General features: G+C 43.3%; 1 protein-coding gene across 1 annotated transcript in view; it reads left to right on the top strand.

Annotated features, from left to right (window-relative positions):
* Nucleotides 1-5,098: 5,098 nt before the first annotated feature.
* Nucleotides 5,099-21,882, top strand: part of LOC142149662 (asialoglycoprotein receptor 1-like) — a 42,858-nt gene continuing 26,074 nt past the window's right edge. Inside the window, exons 1-2 of the mRNA XM_075204976.1 lie at nucleotides 5,099-5,160; nucleotides 5,449-5,559. Coding sequence (XP_075061077.1) covers nucleotides 5,145-5,160; nucleotides 5,449-5,559 — 127 coding nt within the window. The 5' untranslated portion in view covers nucleotides 5,099-5,144. The remainder of the gene's footprint in view (nucleotides 5,161-5,448; nucleotides 5,560-21,882) is intronic.

The raw sequence follows: 21,882 nt of genomic DNA, 5'->3' as shown, positions 1-21,882 counted from the left end.
TGCTCCCTCTCTCCCGAAGCTTGCTCCCACCTTGCCCACCTCCTCAACCTCTCCCTCTCCTCTGGAATCTTCCCCTCCTCTTTTAAACATACTCTTGTCTCCTCCATACTCAAGAAACCGTCCTTTGATCCCGCCTCTCTCTCTAATTACCGCCCTATTTCACTTCTTACTTTTGCCTCCAAACTCCTTGAATGGGTTGTCTACAACCGTCTCACCTCCTTTCTTTCCTCTCACTCACTACTTGACCCGCTCCAATCTGGTTTTCGCCCCCTCCACTCCACTGAAACTGCCCTCACTAAGGTCGCTAATGACCTTCTCCTTGCTAAAACCAATAGACACTACTCCCTTCTTATCCTTCTTGACCTCTCTGCTGCCTTCGATACCGTTGACCACGCACTCCTTTTGCAAACTCTCAAATCTTTAGGCCTATGTAACACTGTCCTCTCCTGGTTTTCCTCTTACCTTACCAACCGCTCATTCTCAGTCTCTACTCATGATTCTACATCACTCCCTCTTCCCCTACCCGTTGGCGTTCCTCAAGGCTCCGTTCTTGGCCCCCTGCTTTTCTCCCTCTACACCTCCTCCCTTGGTGTCCTCATCCGCTCCTTTGGCCTCCAGTACCACCTCTATGCTGATGATACCCAAATCTATCTTTTATCCCCTGACCTCTCCCCTTCCCTTCTGTCTCGTGTCTCCTCCTGTCTCTCGGCCATCTCATCTTGGATGTCCCAACGCTTCCTTAAACTCAATATTTCCAAGACCGAGCTTATAGTCTTCCCCCCTGCCAAGACTCTCCCACCTCCCCCCCTCTCTATTTCTGTTAATAACACTACCCTCGTTTCTGTCCCCCAAGTCCGATGCCTTGGGGTCATCCTTGATTCCTCCCTCTCATTTAAGCCTCACATTCTGTCCCTCTCTAAATCCTGTTACTTCCACCTTCGGAATATATCTAAGATACGTCCCTTTCTCACCACGGAAGCCACGAAAACCCTTGTTCACTCGCTTATTATCTCTCGCCTTGACTACTGTAACCTTCTTCTCTCTGGCCTACCTGTTTCTCGCCTTGAAACTCTTAAGTCTATCCTCAATGCTGCTGCCCGCCTCATTTTTCTCTCCCGCCGCTCTATCTCTGCGGTCTCTCTCCAACAGTCACTACATTGGCTCCCCATACCCTACAGAATTTAAACTCCTCACCCCTCACCTTTAAAGCTCTTAGTCAATCTTCCCCTCTCTACATCTCCAATCTCATCTCTACCTACACTCCTACCCGCTCCCTCCGCTCTGCCTCTGACCGCCGCCTCACTACTTCACTGATCACCTCCTCTCACTCTCGTCTTCAGGACTTTGCCCGGGCTGCTCCCCTGCTGTGGAACTAACTTCCACGTTCCATCAGGTTAGCATCTGCTCTCAAAGGCTTCAAGCATGCCTTTAAGACTCATTATTTTATTCAAGTCTATCAGTCCTCCTAACTTTCTTGTCCTGGCTGTCTCCCCTAGTTAGTACCCCCATTTATGTGTATCCCCCTCCCTCTAGGTTGTTAGCTCTCATGAGCAGGGCCCTCTTTCCTTGTGTGCTCCTTCTACAGTTCCTTCACCCTCTGTACCTCTTGGCTGCTTCGCTAGCCCTGTTTTCCCTGTTTTATTAATCTTCGGCCTTCTTCTTGCTGATTTCTACTATCCCTTTCTCTATCTGTCAGATATAATCTAATTTGCTTTACCCTGTCACCTGTCTTTGTATATATTTGTATCATGTTGTGTCTTGGTTCTGTTTTCTGTATATGAAATGTACGGCGCTGCGGACCCTTTGTGGCGCCTTATAAGTCAAAGATTATAATAATAATAATAATTACACTAACACTCAGTGCTCAGTGTTACACTAACACTCAGTGCTCAGTGTTACACTACAATACAGGTATCTTTAAGCCAATCCCTGGAGTATCCTCAGACATAGTCCGGTGGTACCCAAGCAGGAAACCCCAGTGATTGCCTTCATGAGACTGATATTTATATGTTTCCCTTTATGTTGTATTCTAGTTGTAAGGATCCATCTAGAATTGAGAACTGGTGCTTTATCTATCTTCTTAATATGGACAGGAAGATTCTGGCAAAGTCTCTCTTTAATAGGGTAATGAAATATTCTAACCTGGTGGGTTTTGTTATGATACCGAGCTTAATGTATCACTGTGCTGCACAGCTGCCTACCCGATACCTACCCAAGGTTCAAAATCACCAAGGCAAATATCCAAAATAAATAGGTTTATTGAACAAATTGTTAGCACCAAACAGCAATAAACATATTTAAATAATAACCTGCAACAAATATCACTACAGTCGGCACAGACAACATACAGGGTATAATGAAAACACCTAACCGGTTTCTTAGCCATTCTCAGGGGGGGCTGTCTATCCATCTTCTACTGGCTACAGCAAGGCAGCAGTCTTGAGTAACTGTCACTCTGCTTTTGACAGACACACAGCTCCCCAAGACCTAGAGAGAGTAGATCAGGACAAAGGCAGCACTCCAAGGAACCAAGGACCGATTGTCCCTTTCCTGCCAGGGCAGAGACCGAGGCCTCAATGCTAGCCTGACTTCAGCTATCACTGGATAGTAAATGCCTAGTGATGCTGACCCAGAAACTCTCTCAAATATGTTGAAGATAACAGGGGTTGGTTGTGGTGTGGATCTGTAAATCAGTCTTGGAAGTCGTTACAACTTGATCTGGAACAGGTGGCTGTGTTGGCAGGGGGGCATCATATCCTCTTCCGGAACAATTAACTTGCCCTCCTCGGGCCTTGTCTCCTAATAGTGGTGTGGCTTCCTCCCTGTCTGAAGGATGAAGCTGGTGCAGGTGGTGCCTCCTGGCATCCATTTGTTTGATGTCTGCCTCCCCCAGTATAACATACAGGGCAGCCAGTGGTTGGTATTCACTTGACAAGTCCTCATCCTCCGAACCTATAAATGGCCAGTTGTAACACAGCTCAGACTAGTCAGTGAGAGTTTCACTATGATCTTCCACCAGAAAGGAGGGAGGAGGGAAGGGGTTGCAGGCAGTGCTTCCTAGCCTTCACCTGGTCGAGGTCGGCATCCCCATGAAAGCTAGCGGTTTAGCTGGTTGCACACACTTCTCTTTAGAAGCCTCGTTCCCAGCATCCACTTTGATGTGGTCCTTCCCCAACTGGGTTGGGTGGGGAGCAAGTAGCTGACTCCCTGTAGCTTACCCATAACATCATCAGCTGGATGGGGCATCTTTTCACTGGGGATGACCTCCATACACTGGATGACCAGTTCTTCTGCTAGTGGATGAAGCTGCGGAAGCTGGTGCCTTTCGGCATCCACCCTTCAGCACTGGTCTTGCCAGGTTGAGCTAATGAGCTGTTCACAATCTGATGTCTCTACTTGTGCCAGTTCAAAACACTCTTCTAAGGATTCCAGCTACTCCAGGATTATTGCCCTACGATCCTGATAACAATAAGGAACACCACACTGTTGACATTCAGTTACTAGTGCAATCCGGTCCATCCATTCCGAAGGATCTATTGGGGTTGATTCCCAGGATTCTTGCCGCTCATTTGCTTTTGTACAAGCAATAGGCCCCTTGGAAGCCTAGCAGAACAGCTGGATATGAGGGCTGGGATTCAACAATGCTTCAGCTGGCTTTTCCTTTGATCACTGACTCAGCGTTTTGGATTTTCTCTAACAGAAACTTGGATCTCTTGAGACAGTTGGCATAACTTCCAGGTGACTGATTTAATGAGCATCTCCCACCCAAGTTCTTCGGTCAGACCTCGGTTTATAGCATCCTTTTTGCACAGGTAGAAGGCATCCATGAGTGCTCTCATCTGCTCCCAGTTGTAGGCTCCTATTTTTTAACTCTGCTCAGACATTGAAGAAGTGCTCCCAGAGATAAGGGCACTTATTACTTATTGGTGAAGGTGATAACTCCACACACTGCAGCCTTACTGGGGTCCATTCATCTAGGACCGCCATCTTGCCAGAGGACCTATAACAATTCTGTCCCTTTTTCTGGGGCGTTATGGTGGGGTTGATACCCACTCTAATCGCTGTAGGGCTGGGACCCACTCGACTGGCAGTTGGGCTATGAAACACTACAGTGTACTCTTTGGGGAAGGGACCCACTCTACTTGCTGTGGGGTTACGACCCACCACTGCGTAATCTGCGGGGCTGAAACCCACTACTCTTTCTGATATCTCAGGGCCTTGTCCCAAAATCTCACACTGCTGGCTGGGTGCATGGACCCGCTGACAGGCTGGTCTGTAGGTGGGCTCTAGCTTCAACCTACTGCAGGTGTCACAATTCCTTAGTGGGGCTCTCTTCATACATGGTGGGGCTGGGACCCACTACACGCTCTCTGCTCCAAGGGCTTCCGAGGCCTAATCAGTATCTGCAGCAGGGTTCTGTCCTGCTGTCACCTCACTTAGTACCTCTCACATCTAGGTGCACTGTAATCCTAGCCTAATCCCGGAGTCATCTGTCTGTGATCCCCCTTGTGGGACACGGACCACTATTCTGTACTGCTCGAAGGGTGAACACACCGACCCCATGCCAGTACCCTTGTCGCCCTTGAATCCCTTTGCAGCTCCCAACTACTACTTACTGGTATCCAAGCAACTATGCCACAGACTGTAGTGTGCACGGTTGGTGCTTCAGGTATTAGCAGAGCCCTGGACCACACCTCGTGTGTGATTACCCTGCAGCTCTACCTGGCTTACCTAACCAGGACTGGGTGATTATTGAACTTTTGATAGCACAGAGCAATACACTAAGCCCGGTATCATCACAGGTTAATCCTTTATTTGTACATTCCAATTATAAATATGTAGACAGTTACATCCTATCTGGGGCTGGAATTATAAAGAAAATTATTAAATTCCACCAAATGATGCAAAAATCTACATAAAACCCTAACAGGAGAAATGGTTAATAGAATGGGTGCACTTATCATTTATCACAATATCTAAATGTAAGACACTGAGTTCTGCTTTTCACTCCGCTTATCACATTTTGAGAAGATGGAAGTTGATAAAAAGTTTTACTGTATAACTTTAGTACAGTGTAAGTTCCTAAAGTGCACAGCACAGAACACAACAGATCCACACACAGAGAAATAAGGGAGACCAATGATATGGAAATGAGGACAGGTAATTGTGTTGGTGTTATTGTGTCAAGTAACAAAAATTGCAAGGATTGGTCTGGTCACACAGGAGATATAAATATGGAGGCTCTACCCGCTTTCAAATGAACAGAGTAGAACCCTCTTCTGACCAGTGGCATGTGTCACACTGGGCATTCTCAGAATAGGGTCTGGAGGTCAGTGTGACATCACAGAGACCCTACCCAAATTCTGCTGTGGTGCTGGGTGATGCACTGTTCTGCCCCTGTGTCGTCATATTTTGTGGTTCGTAATTATTGTCTCTAATTTTCTTTAGAAACTGCTAATCAGGAAGACGAGGAAGACGTGTACGTCAATATGAGTGATCACAATGTACTAGAAAGACTGGAGAATCTACTGAGGACGATTAAAGAGACAGAAGATAAGGGTAAAGGTTTGGTGCTGAGTCTGAATGCCTATAACTAATACTCCGCTGCGTCAGAATGATGCATGAAAGCTAAGCACTGCTTCTTATAGGAAAACCTGTTGTAAAGGGCAGAACTAGAGGCAGGATGAACATATCATTAAGTATTCCATGTATATAGTTTAGCTCAGAAATACACTGCAGGTAACACCTACCAGGTCTATTCACAGCCTTGTACCCCTGGCCCGGTACTGTGATGTGGGTAAGAGCTCGCACCTATGCTAATATCCAAGATGATAAAATACTGTATTTTAAATAATATAAAAAAGACAATCACTCAACAAAAGTAAGCAAAAGAGCCTTACTGTGCATAGTAATAGATACAAGGGAATCCCAAGTTAGGACAGAGATCCATCACATAGTCCTTAGAGCAGTTGCTGGGACAGCTCCATCACTCTCCAGCTAACTTCTGCTTAATACCTATTTGTCAGCCGTCCTGCCCGGGTATCACCAACTACCTTGTCTTCCTTCTGTCCTCCTGGGCCCATATCGATCTACCAACCATGATTCCCACACTAGTGCATTGTAGGAACAGGAGAAATTTATCTTAAGATGGAAGATCATGTCTTATCTTTAGGGGTAACCAGGTTCCCATGGGTTCCTTGCAGGCTCTGTACAGTACAGGAGAAAAAGGAGAGGACAGCGAGGAACTATTCTTATGGACCAGTGACCACATCTCAGTGAGGTGGGTTTAGTTCCTTCTGCAGGTTAACGCCTCAGAAACACCTGTTGGCTGACACTATAAGGGGCTTTCATTGGGCAGTGGTCCTGTTATCCTCAGTTTGTCTCTTCCCTAGGAAAGAACCCAGATCAGGCTCTTTTAGGGGTGTAGGTATTAGGCACAAAGAGGGGGCAAAAGGTTACAGCAATGTTTGAGAATTACACTAATGTAAATAACTGAGGGATATGGGTTTATAAATAAGCATGACATAAACATTATATAACACAGTACAAGGGAATTTGGGAACATTGGAGAATCTTACTACATGCATGATGAGTGTGCTTGGTACCCACCTCCTTGTCACCGTCAGTTTACATGATCACCACATATCATCAGAATAAGTGTGGGGGGCGGGGACTAAGGTGTATGTCATACTGCAACTTCTCTTACTGCCTTCTTTGCAACAATATCAAATTCCAGTCATATATATATATATATACACATATACAAGTTAACCCGTGCATGATACTCATGCATTCTAGTCAAGTCAAGCTACTTAAGGTGTTAAAAAGGTTCTTGTCATGCATTTGGGCCTAGCCCAGGCCTCAACCACCAACCACTCCCCACTGTCACCCCCAGCAACCACCAACCACTCCCAACTGTCACTTCTCCTTCAAGAAATATATATATATTTTTTTAAAATCTTTATAAACACTTTTAACAATTAACAAATTAAAAACATCTTAGTATACCAAATTTCAGCCCTTTCTGAATTTTTTTTTCCACACACACTAAGAATTTAGTAGGTCAGTGTATAACTCCGCCCAGCAGGTGGCGCTGCAGCTTAGTTTTATTTTTTCCACACACACACAGACAGACTAATACACGCCACTAGACATTTATATTATAGATATATATATATATGGCAGACCCATAATAGCAGGCATAGATTCCCTTACCTCTCACATTTCAGAGTATGTAGACATTTTTCTACATAAGTATGTAAATAATCTTGAATCCTTTCTCAAGGACACAACCAGTGTCCTAAAAATGTTTAAACATTTTCAGTGGAAACCCAACTATATATGGGTCACAACTGACGTGCAATCCCTGTACACTTCCATTAAACATCAGAAAGGAGTTGAGGCCTGTAAAGAATACCTAGACTCAGACCCTGACCTTGGCTTAGATCACAAAGACTTCATTTGTGAACTCATGACTTTTATTCTCACACACAACTATTTTAAATTTTTAGACGAATTCTATTTACAGACAGTTGGCACCGCTATGGGCACAATTTTTGCACCGAGCTTTGCGAATCTTGTTATGGGCAGTTGGGAACAACAATATATCTATAATCCCAACCCATATTCAGAAAATATAATTTTATATAAAAGATACATCGATGATATCATATTAGTCTGGAATGGCAACAAAGAACACCTTAACCATTTCCTTTCTTATCTAAACCTGAATGAGTATAATCTTTCGTTTACAGCAAAAGTTGACACCTTACAAGTAGAATACCTGGACCTAATCCTTACACATACAGGTGATGCAGTAATTACTAAAAACTTTATTAAGGAAGTAGACACTAACAGCTACTTACATTTTAAAAGTGCTCATTTAAAGAAATGGAAGACAAATATACCTTTTTCGCAATTTCAAAGGATTAAAAGAAATTGTAGCAATGAAGCCTCCTGTAAAGAACAATTGTCTGTGTATGCCGACAGATTTAAGAAAAGAGGCTACCCTGAGCAACTCATAAAAGGAGCAATAGAAAAAACACAAGCAATCGATAGACTTGATCTCCTCGAATACCATAAAAATGAAAATAGGAAGGACACAGTTTCATTTATCACCCAATACAATAGCGGTGAAGCAAAAACTAATTCTACTATTAATAAACATTGGAACATTCTAAAGAAAGATCCCGTACTCAGCAGCATCCTCCCAGATAAACCAGTAGTTATCTTTAAGAAAAACAAGAACCTGAAAGATCTCCTGGCTCCAAGCATGCTTGCAAATGAAAAACAAACTACGAACACTTTCCTAGCCATCAAAGGTTTTTTTAAATGTAATCACTGCAACATCTGCAGATACACCAATCAAAAAAAGACTTTTTATAATTTTAACAATAGCAAAGAATATCACACTAAGCACTTTATGAACTGTCTGACCACCTCGGTGATATACTTATTAGAATGCTCATGCGGTCTCAAGTACATAGGAAAGACCAAACGCCCCCTAAAACTGAGGATACAAGAACACGTGAGGAACATTGAAAAAAAGTTGAAAGCCACTCAGTATCACGCCATTTCTTAGAGAAACATAATTCAAATCCTTGCGAACTAAACTTCAGAGCAATTGAAAATGTTACATTAGGTCCACGAGGCGGGGCCCTAGATACCAAACTCTCACAAAGGGAAATGTTGTGGATCTTTGAATTAGGGACCCAGCCCCACAAGGCCTTAATGACTACTACGAAATAGCTCATTTTTTGTAACCGTTATGAAGTACCTTAATAATGGATGTCTCCTGCTGTTTTAAATCCTATTTTACTATTATTATTTTAAGTTCCATAGTTTTCTTTTATTCTTTTATTAATACCTTTTTAGGAGTGTATTAACTAGTGTTTTTATTAATATGTTTTCTGTATATGCTTTATTGGTATGTTTTTTATTTTATTTTATTTTTTCAATATTCATCACATGTACTGTATATTATATACATATTATATATATTTATATATATGTCCTCATGGCAATATGACCCCTATGTTTATATAGATATATAGGGACTTGCAATTATGACATTAAATGTCACTTTGATAATATCACGTGGGCTCCACACAGTATGCCCTTATCCAACATGGCCACCGATGTATCCCTCTATAGGGACACTGCCCACACTCTGTAAACTCCTGTTGCATACCTAGTTTTCCACCTTTTAAAACCCTTAAAAGGCACAGGATAGATGTCCCCACAAAGAATCTTACTGCATCATCCACAAATGAATGCTTAACGCACAGCCGCTACATCGCGGGTTAGAATGCCGTTTCGCGCATGCGCGATGACGTCATCGATGACGCGGGCCCAAAATGGCGCCGCGCATCGCATATAACAGACCTAAACTCTCACACAAGCCATTCTATTACTCCTGATGAAGTTCTTTGAATGAACGAAATGCGTTGAGCCCCTACACCACATCTGAAAGACCACTGGCTGTACTGCTACACCCTGAGACACATACCATTAGAATTTCCTGCACTGAGCTTCTGTGTGGAGCCTGCTGAGAGACTTCTACTACCTAAGGGGATGAGACTGCAGACCAGTCACTTACAGATAAGCCTATTTAAAGCATATATATTGTGAGTTTGCACTCTAAATGCTATACTTGAATAAAATGTCTATATAAAATACTACACCATATGGCTTCTTATATATTTCCTTTTATGATGAGCCGATAAGTTTGGTGTTGCGGTTGTTTTAGAACATACATTTTATCCATCGCTAAGGAGAATTGGTTGCAGATCATACTCCGGGATTTCTAAGGAGCTACTATACAGATAAGCGGTTTGATTTTATATATCTGGTACGCACACCACTTCTATTTATTCTGCACGATCAACTTTAGAATATCTTTATCCTGTACTACAGTGATTTTGAGTTACCTGCGGTGCATATACAGACACCGTCCTGTTTTAACTCCTCTGGACTATTATGTGTACATTTGTGCTTATATGTTTATATACACAGTATACACCTGAAGGCGCCGCCCTTTACCATTTATATCTTACTATATATATATGTATATATATTATTTACACACAGGTGGAAATGGGTATACAGGGGTATGTCATACCACCACTATTCATACTGCCTTCATTGTGACAAATGTAGGCAAGTCTCTCTAGAAGTTTGGAGGATTATCAAAGCTGAGAGATGGGGCGGTAATTTGAGAGAGACTTTGGGTCAGAATTTTGTTTTTTCAGAATAGTAATTGTCACTGCCTGCTTGAGTAGTGATGGAAAGATACCAGTAGAGAGAGATAGATTACATATTTTAGTTAGAGGTAGAATAAGCACAGGAGACAGGGATCTACCAATTTGTGAGGGTATAGGATCAAGAGGACAGGAGGTACAGTAGGAAGATAAGGAGAGAGTAGATACATCGATTGATAGAACATAGATTCATCTTCATTTGTGAGAACAAATGAAGAGAGTGTGTCATAGGGTGCTGGGAAGGAATTGAGCGGATTGCTTGTCAAGGAAGATGATACCATTTCTAGTCGGATATTATTTTTGAAATAGGAAGCAAGATCCTGGGCACTGATAGTAGTTGGAGGGTTTAGGGTGGGAGAGTTGAGAAGATCCTGAGCTTAGCTGAGAGATTGGAAGTATGCTTGTTTAGCTGTATCCAGAGCATTTTGATAGACATGATAGATAGCAGTATATGTGAGGAAATCATTAGAGGTTGGAGATTTACACCTCCACACAGTGACGATCTGATCTTTGGGAAAATTTTTGAAGGTTTCGTGTACTGTAATGTGCCACGGTTGACATCGAAGTTGACGTGATGTATAAATATTCACTAGAGCCATTCGCTCAAGGGCTGGTGCTAGGGATGATTAAAATGAACTGCCCTATCAGCGGAGGAATATGTAGAGATTGGGGAGTGAAGGTGTTGGAGAGAGATGTAAAACTGTTAAAGATTAAAAGAGTTAAGATTTCTGCGAGTATGAGGAGTATAACAGCAGAGAATTTAATATACTGGGAGTGAGCGTGTAGTTGATAAGGTGATGATCCGAGAGGGGGAAAGGTGTGTATGGAAATCAGAAACTGTCCATAGTCTAGAGAAAACAAGATCAAGACAGTGGCCATCCTAATGAGTAGCGGATTCAATCCACTGTGAGAGGTCAAGTGTATGATCTGGCAGGCAGTGGTGGGGTGCAGTATGTATGTATGTATGATCTGGCAGGCAGTGGTAGGGTGCAGTATATATGTATGTATGATCTGGCAGGCAGTGGTAGGGTGCAGTATGTATGTATGATCTGGCAGGCAGTGGTGGGGTGCAGTATATATGTATGTATGATCTGGCAGGCAGTGGTAGGGTGCATTATGTATGTATGATCTGGCAGGCAGTGGTGGGGTGCAGTATGTATGTATGTATGATCTGGCAGGCAGTGGTGGGGTGCAGTATGTATGTATGTATGATCTGGCAGGCAGTGGTAGGGTGCAGTATATATGTATGTATGATCTGGCAGGCAGTGGTAGGGTGCAGTATGTATGTATGATCTGGCAGGCAGTGGTGGGGTGCAGTATGTATGTATGATCTGGCAGGCAGTGGTGGGGTGCAGTATGTATGTATGATCTGGCAGGCAGCGGTAGGGTGCAGTATGTATGTATGATCTGGCAGGCAGTGGTGGGGTGCAGTATGTATGTATGTATGATCTGGCAGGCAGTGGTGTGGTGCAGTATATATATCTGTTCTGGCAGGCAGTGGTGAGGTGCAGTATGAATGTATGATCTGGCAGGCAGTGGTGGGGTGCAGTATGTATGTATGATCTGGCAGTCAGTGGTGGGGTGCAACATGTATGTATGATCTGGCAGGCAGTGGTAGAGTCTAGTATATATGTATGATCTAGCAGGCAGTGGGGAGGTGCAACATGTATGTATGATCTGGCAGGCAGTGGGGAGTTGCAACATGTATGTATGATCTGGCTGGCAGTGGTGGGCTGCAACATGTATGTATGGCCTCACAAGCAGTAGTGGAGTGCAGTATATATGTCTGTTCTGACAGGCAGTGGTGGGGTGCAGTATGTATGTATGTATGTATGATCTGGCACACAGTGGTGGGGTGCAACATGTATGTATGATTTCACAGGCAGTGGTGAGGTGCAACATATATGTATGATCTGGCAGGCAGTGGTGGGCTGTAACATGTATGTATGGCCTCACAAGCAGTGTTTTGGTGCAGTATATATGTAAGATCTCACAGGCAGTGGTGAGGTGCAACATATATGTATGATCTGGCAGGCAGTGGTGGGCTGTAACATGTATGTATGGCCTCACAAGCAGTGTTGGGGTGCAGTATATATGTAAGATCTCACAGGCAGTGGTGGGCTGGAACATGTATGTATGATCTGGCAGGCAGTGGTGGGGTGCAATATGTATGTATGTATGTATGTATGTTCTGGCAGGCAGTGGTGGGCTGGAACATGTATGTATGGCCTCACAGGCAGTGTTGGGGTGCAGTATATATCTATGATCCGGCTGGCAGTGGTGGACTTGCTGCTTCTTTGTTTTTAGACCTTTTGTCAGATGTGTCTATGGTATAATGAAGTAACATTACAAGCATTTCATAAGTGTCAAAGGATTTTATTGACAATTACATTAAGTTTATGCAGAGAGTCAATATTTGCAGTGTTGATCCTTCTTTTTGAAGACCTCTGCAATTCGCCCTGCCATGCTGTCAATCAACTTCTGGGCCACATACTGACTGATGGGCGCCCATTCTTCCCTAATCAATGCTTGGAGTTTGTCAGAATTTGTGGGTTTTTATTTGTCCACCCGTCTCTTGAGGATTGACCACAAGTTCTCAATAAGATTAAGGTCTAGGGAGTTTCCTGGCCATGGACCCAAAATATTGATGTTTTGATCCCGAGCCACATGCCCATTGTAGGCACTTTTGGTGGTGGACCGGGGTCAGCATGGGCACTCGGACCAGTACGCAGCCCCATACACAGCAAGCTGCGATGTACTATATGTTCTGACACTTTTATATCATACCCAGCATTATCTTTTTCAGCAATTTGTGCTACAGTAGCCCTTCTGTGTATTGGACCAGGCAGGCTATCCTTTGCTCCCCACGTACATCGGTGAGCCTTGGATGCCCAAGACCCTATCGCTGGTTCACTGGTTGTCCTTCCTTGAACCTCTTTTGGTAGGTACTAAACATTGTATACCAGGAACACACCACAAGACCTGCCGTTTTAGAGATGGTGTGACCCAGTTGTCTAACCATCATAAATTGGTCCTTGTCACAAATTGCTCAGATCTTTACATTTTCCTGCTTCCAAAACCTACAATTAACTGTTCACTTGCTGCCTAATTTATCCCACCCCTGGACAGGTGTCATTGTAACAAGATAATTAATGGTATTCACTTCTCTGTGTTTTCTTGTTACCAATTGTGCATATATAATGTATTCTGACTACTAACTTGATAGACATACCAAATAAAAATATATAAATTTAAAGAAGAGGAAGAGGATCTTAATTATTCACATTATTTCTACCTGGATACTTCACCACTTAATTATTTATAGAGAAAATATGTCGTCTAATTTGCATAATATTACTGCACTTACTTTTAAACCAAAATGCTGCAAATTAGATATAAAACTAAAGCATCAGACCTTTAGCATAATGTATATGTATATATGTAAGCAAATAAATGGCCATTTTATAGTGTTAACTACACACCTACATATTCTCATTGTCTATACATCATCTAAACTGTCCATTCAAGGATAATATACAGCTGGAAACATTATACAAAGCTCTCAAATGTGTCTATGGTGTGATCAGATATATAAACTGTCCCTTAGGATGTAAGCTCGTATGAGCAGGGCCCCTCTCCCCTCCTGTCTTCATACAGACTCTCCTGCTCCGCCCTCACTCCATATGTCTGCCCGGAGTTTCCGAAGCATTGGTACCTTGTGTTTATTGTTCTGTGATGTTTACCCTGTATGGTCTACTGCTCGTATTATGTAAGGCGCTGCGAAAACCCTGTGGCGCCAAACAAATACATGATAATAATAATAATAATAATATAAACATCTTCAATCAGACATTCAGAGACTCCATAAATATCATTCTAATCTCCAGTCAATCCACAATTATTATAATACTCCAGAACATATAAACTACGTCAATTTCATCTTATGAGAGAACTTCATTTAGCTGTAGAGTTTCATTGAGTCCCAATGGGCTCAACGCATTTAGTTGATGTATCCAGAATACTTCTTGGATACACAGTTTGTTGAACCTATCCCCTCCCCCCCCTGCGCTGTGTTCTTTATAAATGCGACCCCCACTTCTGATAAACTTTCCCCTCCTCCGTTCTGATAAGAGTTACAATGACGTGACACACTATGAGTTTATTTTCTGCTTTGGATGTTGCGTCTTTGGTCCATAACTCTGGATGTGAGTGTTCTGGTCCTTCCTACATAATAAGTAGGGATGTGCACCGGCGACTTTTGAGGTCTCGTGTTTTGTGTTTTGGATCCGGATTTTCTCGATGTTTTGGGTTCGGATATGTTTTGCAAAACACCTGCCGAAACGTTTTGGTTCGGATTTAAGGTTTTGGATTCGGATTTTTTTTTGAAAAAAAACTAAAAAGTGTAAAAATCAAGTTTTTGGGCTTATTTTCACTCCTACGCTATTATTAACCTCAATAACATTCAATAACAATAATTTCCACTAATTTAAAGGCTATTCTGAACACCTAACACCTCACAATAATTTTTTTTTTTTAGTACAAAACGTTGCAACGAGGTATCTTTCTGGACTGCGTAGAGGAGTGTTCCCCACAATACAATTAAAAACCCATCAACTGGTCTGAATTACACCCAAAAATAGTATCTGGACTGCGTAGAGAACTGGCCACTGGCCACCACAATATAATATATAGAAAACCTTCAACAGGTCAGAATTACACCCAAAAATAGTATCTGGACTGCGTAGCGTAGTGGGCACTGGGCACCACAATAAAAAATATATAGAAAACCTTCAACAGGTCAGAATTACACCCAAAAATAGTATCTGGACTGCGTAGAGGACTGGCCACTGGCCACCACAATATAATATATAGAAAACATTCAACAGGTCTGCATTACACCCAAAAATAGTATCTGTACTGCGTAGAGGACTGGCCACTGGCCACCACAATATAATGTATAGAAAACCTTCAACAGGTCTGCATTACACCCAAAAATAATATCTGGACTGCATAGAGGACTGGCCACTGGCCACTACAATATAATATATAGAAAACCTTCAACAGGTCAGAATTACACCCAAAAATAGTATCTGGACTGCGTAGAGTAGTGGGCACTGGGCACCACAATAAAAAATATATAGAAAACCTTCAACAGGTCAGAATTACACCCAAAAATAGTATCTGGACTGCGTAGAGGACTGGCCACTGGGCACCACAATAAAAAATATATAGAAAACCTTCAACAGGTCAGAATTACACCCAAAAATAGTATCTGGACTGCGTAGAGTAGTGGGCACTGGGCACCACAATAAAAAATATATAGAAAACCTTCAACAGGTCAGAATTACACCCAAAAATAGTATCTGGACTGCGTAGAGGACAGGCCACTGGCCACCACAATATAATATATAGAAAACATTCAACAGGTCTGCATTACACCCAAAAATAGTATCTGTACTGCGTAGAGGACTGGCCACTGGCCACCACAATATAATATATAGAAAACCTTCAACAGGTCTGCATTACACCCAAAAATAGTATCTGGGCTGCATAGAGGACTGGCCACTGGCCACCACAATATAATATATAGAAAACCTTCAACAGATCAGAATTACACCCAAAAATAGTATCTGGACTGCGTAGAGTAGTGGGCACTGGGCACCACAATAAAAAATATATAGAAAACCTTCAACAGGTCAGAATTACACCCAAAAATAGTATCTGGACTGCGTAGAGGACTGGCCACTGGGCACCACAATAAAAAATATATAGAAAACCTTCAACAGGTCAGAATTACACCCAAAAATAGTATCTGGACTGCGTAGAGTAGTGGGCACTGGGCACCACAATAAAAAATATATAGAAAACCTTCAACAGGTCAGAATTACACCCAAAAATAGTATCTGGACTGCGTAGAGGACAGGCCACTGGCCACCACAATATAATATATAGAAAACATTCAACAGGTCTGCATTACACCCAAAAATAGTATCTGTACTGCGTAGAGGACTGGCCACTGGCCACCACAATATAATATATAGAAAACCTTCAACAGGTCTGCATTACACCCAAAAATAGTATCTGGGCTGCATAGAGGACTGGCCACTGGCCACCACAATATAATATATAGAAAACCTTCAACAGGTCAGAATTACACCCAAAAATAGTATCTGGACTGCGTAGAGTAGTGGGCACTGGGCACCAGAATAAAAAATATATAGAAAACCTTCAACAGGTCAGAATTACACCCAAAAATAGTATCTGGACTGCGTAGAGGACTGGCCACTGGGCACCACAATAAAAAATATATAGAAAACCTTCAACAGGTCTGCATTACACCCAAAAATAGTATCTGGACTGCATAGAGGACTGGCCACTGGCCACCACAATATAATATATAGAAAACCTTCAACAGGTCAGAATTACACCCAAAAATAGTATCTGGACTGCGTAGAGTAGTGGGCACTGGGCACCACAATAAAATATATAAAAAACCTTCAACAGGTCTGCATTACACTGCACATACGGCTGCTCCTCCATCCTCTCCATCATATACATGTTGGAGTTTCAGCGTGTGAAAACCTCTTGTTTTTGATAATGTCAGTGCATTTTGAATATTTTTCAATTTGCCCCACACCACTGAATGTACTTTATCTATGATACGCATCTATCTATCTTGACTGCGTAGTGTGGTGGCCCCGGTACACAATTTGGTACCGAGGCCACAATATAATTAAAAAACCCTCCACGGGTCAGAATTCCACCAAAAAAGGGTATGGACTGCGTAGTGTGGTGTGCCCGGAACACAATTTTTTACAGCGCCAACAATATAATTAAAAAATTGGGCATCAACTGTCACCGTTGTTTAATATCTGATACACCTAAATATGGACTGCACAGTGGAGTGGCCCCGGTAGTAAATTTGGTGCCGGGGTCACAATACCTCCTCCAACTTCCAAGTGTAGTGTTTATAAAGACAGACAGCGTCGAAGTGTTATTAGTTGACTTTCTTAACCCTAAAATTGTCCCTGTTGCAAATATTCGTGCAATGGAGAGTTACTTTTTCATTGAAAGACTCAAGCTTTCAAGTGTAGTGTTTATAAAATATAAACAACAATACAGTAGTTTTAGAGCACGTCAATAACTCTTGTTTTAAATTATGACAGGGCATTTTACTTTTGGTTTAATTTCTTAAATTTGTTTAAATTTGGTTTTACTTTTTGAACATGGCAAACGACTGTTGATTGGTCATATAATGCAAAAAAAAAAGTTCCAAGATGGAATTGTCCTTGGGCCCTCACACCCACCCTTATGTTGTTGAAATAGGACATGCACACTTTAACAAACCAATCATTTCAGCGACAGGGCCTACCAATCAACTTTGGCTGAAATGATTGGTTTGTTTGGGCCCCCACACCAATAAAACAATTCATCTCTCCCTGTACAGACTAAACAGGCTCTACTGAGGAAAGATGTCGTTCTCATCCTCAACCTCTGATTCCTCTCCCCCTACAGTGTGTACTTCCTCCTCATAACACATTATCAATTCGTCCCCGCTGGACTTCACAACCACAGGTCCCTCTGTAGTATCTGGAGGGCAGTGCTGTACTTCATTGAGGAATTGATTATTCATTTTTATAAACATCATTTTTTCAACATTATGAGGAAGCAACCTCCTTCGCCGCTCACTGACCAGGTTCCCCGCTGCACTAAAAACTCTTTCCGAGTACACACTGGACTGGGGACAACTCAGGTAAAATAGAGCCAGTTTGTACAGGGGCTTCCAAACTGCCTTTTTTCCTGCCAGTAACAATATGGACTGTCTGACATGTCTACTTGGATGGTGTCAGCAAAGTAATCATCCACAATTTTTTCTATTGTGACAGCATCCAATGCAGCGAGAGTAGACATGTCTGCAATGGTTGGCAGGTCCTTCAATCCGGACCAGATGTTATCAGCATCCCCGCCAGCGCCTCTTTTGGGAAAACTGAGCTTTTTCCTCGCAGCCATAGATGTGGAAGAAAATGAGGGTGGAGCTGTTGGCATGTCACGGTCCTCTTCAGAGGACAATCTCCTGACAAGCAGGTCTTTGCACCGCTGTAGACTTGTGTCCGCCGGAAACAGAGACACAACATACGCTTTAAACCGAGGATCGAGAACGGTGGCCAGAATGTATTCCTCTGACTTTAAAAGAGTGACCACCCTCGGATCCTGGCAAAGCGTACGAAGGACTACATCTACAAGAGCTACATGCTTGGTGTAATCGCAATGGCTTACCAGCTCCTCCCTCACTTTCTCCAGCTGCTTCTGCAACAGCCTGATCAGGGGAATGACCTGACTCAAGCTGGCAGTGTCGGAACTGACTTCTCGTGTGGCAAGTTCAAATGGCTGCAGAACCTTGCACAACACGGAAATCAGTCTCCACTGCGCTTGAATGAGGCACATCCCACTCCTTTGCCTATGTCGTAGGTGGCTGTGTAGGCCTGAATGGCCTTTTGCTGCTCCTCCATCCTCTGCAGCATATAGAGGGTGGAGTTCCAGCGCGTCACAACCTCTTGTTTGAGGTGATGGCATGGCAGGTTCATGCTTTTTTGATGTGCCTCTAGTCTGCGGTAGGCACTGGCTGAATGCCGAAAGTGTCCAGCAATTTTGCGCGCCACCGCAAGCATCTCCTGCACACCCCTGTCACTCTTGAGGTAATGCTGCACCACCAAATTAATGGTGTGGGCAAAACATGGGACGTGCTGGAAATTGCCCATATTTAATGCCCGCACAATGTTACTGGCGTTGTCTGACACCACAAATCCCCATGAGAGTCTAAGTGGGGTAAGCCACTGGGAGATAATTTCCCTCAGTTTCTCTAATATGTTGTCAGCGTTGTGCCTCTTATTAAAGCCTGTAATACACAATGTTGCCTGCCTTTGCACGAGCAGCCATTTTGTAGATGCTGCTACTGATGCAGCTGTTGCTGTTGCTGCGGAAGGGGATGCATCTACCCAGTGGGCTGTCACAGTCATATAGTCCTTCGTTTGCCCAGAACCACTTGTCCACATGTCCATGGTTAAGTGGACAGTGGGTACAACCGCATTTTTTAGAGCACTGAGGACACTTGATCGTACTTCTCTGTACATTTTTGGTATCGCCTGCCTAGTGAAGTGGAATCTCGATGGGATTTGGTACCGGGGACACAATACCTCCATCAACCCTCTAAATCCCACTCCACTGATGGCGGACACCGGGCGCACGTCTAACACCAACATTGCAGTTACAGCCGCAGTTATACGCTTTGCAATAGGGTGACTACTATCGTATTTTGTGGTCATGGCAAACGACTGTTGGACGGTCAATTGTTTTGTGAAAGACTTAGCGGTCTTACGACTTCCCCTCTGGGAAGATGACCGACTAACAGCAGCAACAGCAGCAGTGGCAGTAGTAGGCGTACCGCTGCAGGATTCCTCGGATGAATCCCGTATTGAGGAGGACTCAGTCTGGCTGCTGACTTGGGCTGCAGGACTGAATCTGATGGAGATTGTGGAGGAAGTTGACGAGGAGGGTGTTGCTGGTGTGTATCCAACTGGACCACGGGATTTAGGTGTCCCTGTACCGATGAGGGTCCTAGCCCCAGTTCCTGAACTAACCACTGAACTATGAAGGTTATTCAGGTGACGTATAAGGGAGGATGTTCCTAGGTGGGCAAGATCCTTACCCCTGCTTATTTGAGCTTTACATAAGCTACATATGGCCATACATTGGTTGTCTGGATTTGGATAAAAATAACTCCAGATCGAAGAGGTGCATTTTTTGGTCTTCTGACCAGGCATGACGATGGGCTTTTTCATCCCATGGACATCAGCTGTTTCCCCCCCTTTTGCCTCATTTACAATAACCACATCACCATCCTCATCATCAAGTTCCTCCACAGCGCCAGCTACATCATCAATAGGCTCCTCCCGAGCCACCTCTTCCCGTACAGTGATGGGAAGGTCAGGCTTGACAACCACCAACACCCTTGGACTCGCCTTGAGGATTTGTGATAATTTCTCTTTAGAAGGCAGAGTTGTTTGCTGTTTTGTTGCTGACAGCATAACTCTCTTCAATTTTTTGTAGGGGGGGGGAGGAGGAGGAGGGATAAGATCCGTGGGTGCAGCTGAACCACTAGTCATGAACACGGGCCAGGGCCTAAGCCATTCCTTGCCACTCCGTGTCGTAAATGGCATATTGGCAACTTTACGTTTCTCCTCAGATGATTTTAAGTTTCTCTTTTTGCTACTTTTTCTTAACTTGGGCTTTTTGGATTTTACATGCCCGGTACTACGAGATTGGGCATCGGGCTTGGAAGACGATGTTGATGGCATTTCATCGTCTATGTCATGACTAGTGGCAGCAGCTTCAGCATTAGGAGGAAGTGGGTCTTGATCTTTCCCTACTTTATCCTCCAAATTTTTGGTCTCCATTATATGTAGCACAAGATACTGCAGAATGTGTGAACTTGGTAATATTGCAGTACCAATGGACTTATACTGCTGGATTGGTTTTGCAAATTTGGTTATAATTACTTTTTTTTTTAAATTTTTTATTTTAATATTTTTTATAACTTTTTTTTTATTTTTTAAAAACTTGGGAATAATGGGGAAATAACTATGCCCTTAGAAGCACAGAGCACAGGACACAGCACCACTGGACTGAACAGGACACAGCACAGGACCCAGCAGCACTACGGAACTCAGCAGGACAGAGCACAGGACACAGCACCACTGGACTGATACTGCAGAATGTGTGAACTTTGTAATATTGCAGTACCACTGGACTTTTACTGCTGAATGTGTGAACTTGGTAATATTGCAGTACCAATGGGCTTATACTGCAGGATTGGTTGTGCAAATTTTGTGGTAATTAAAAAAAAAGTTAATTAGTTTTTGGTATTTTTTTAAATAACTTTTTTTTATTTTTTTAAACACAGGGGAATATTGGGGAAATAACTATGCCCTTAGAAGCACAGAGCACAGGACACAGCACCACTGGACTGAACAGGACACAGCACAGGACCCAGCAGCACCACTGACCTCAGAAGGACAGAGCACAGGACACAGCACCACTGGACTGAGCACAGCACAGCACAGCACAGCACTGAACTGAACAGCACGAGATATAGCAGGACAGAGGACCACCTAACACACCCTCCCTCTACCCTGATCAATGCCCGAGTGAAGATGGCGGCGACTAGCGGGAAATTTATAGGATCCGAGTATCGCGAGATCCGACAGCGGGATTATGAGTCAGAGCCTCAGTTTTTAGATTTGAATTTGGCGCCAATACCCGGATCTGTCGCGGATCCGACTCGGATCGGCAACGTTCGGGTGGGCTCGGATTTCATAAATCTGAGTGCGCTCATCTCTAATAATAAGGTCCCAGCTACACCTTAGTGCATAAATTACACAGCACGTGCTACAATTAATGAAGCCCCCAAATGTATAACTCCTACCAGCACGTACAAGGTCATTATATGAGAGCAGGTTGTGCACCTCCTTGTCCCACATTCAAACCAACCCTCTGGTTTAGGTGGAATCCAATTAAATTAGAGATGAGCGGGCTCGGATATCTGAAATCCGAGCCCACCCGAACG

This window comes from Mixophyes fleayi, chromosome 4, assembly GCF_038048845.1.
Source record: "Mixophyes fleayi isolate aMixFle1 chromosome 4, aMixFle1.hap1, whole genome shotgun sequence".
Classification (NCBI taxonomy): domain Eukaryota; kingdom Metazoa; phylum Chordata; class Amphibia; order Anura; family Limnodynastidae; genus Mixophyes; species Mixophyes fleayi.
This window is presented reverse-complemented; position numbering and strand designations above follow the sequence as displayed.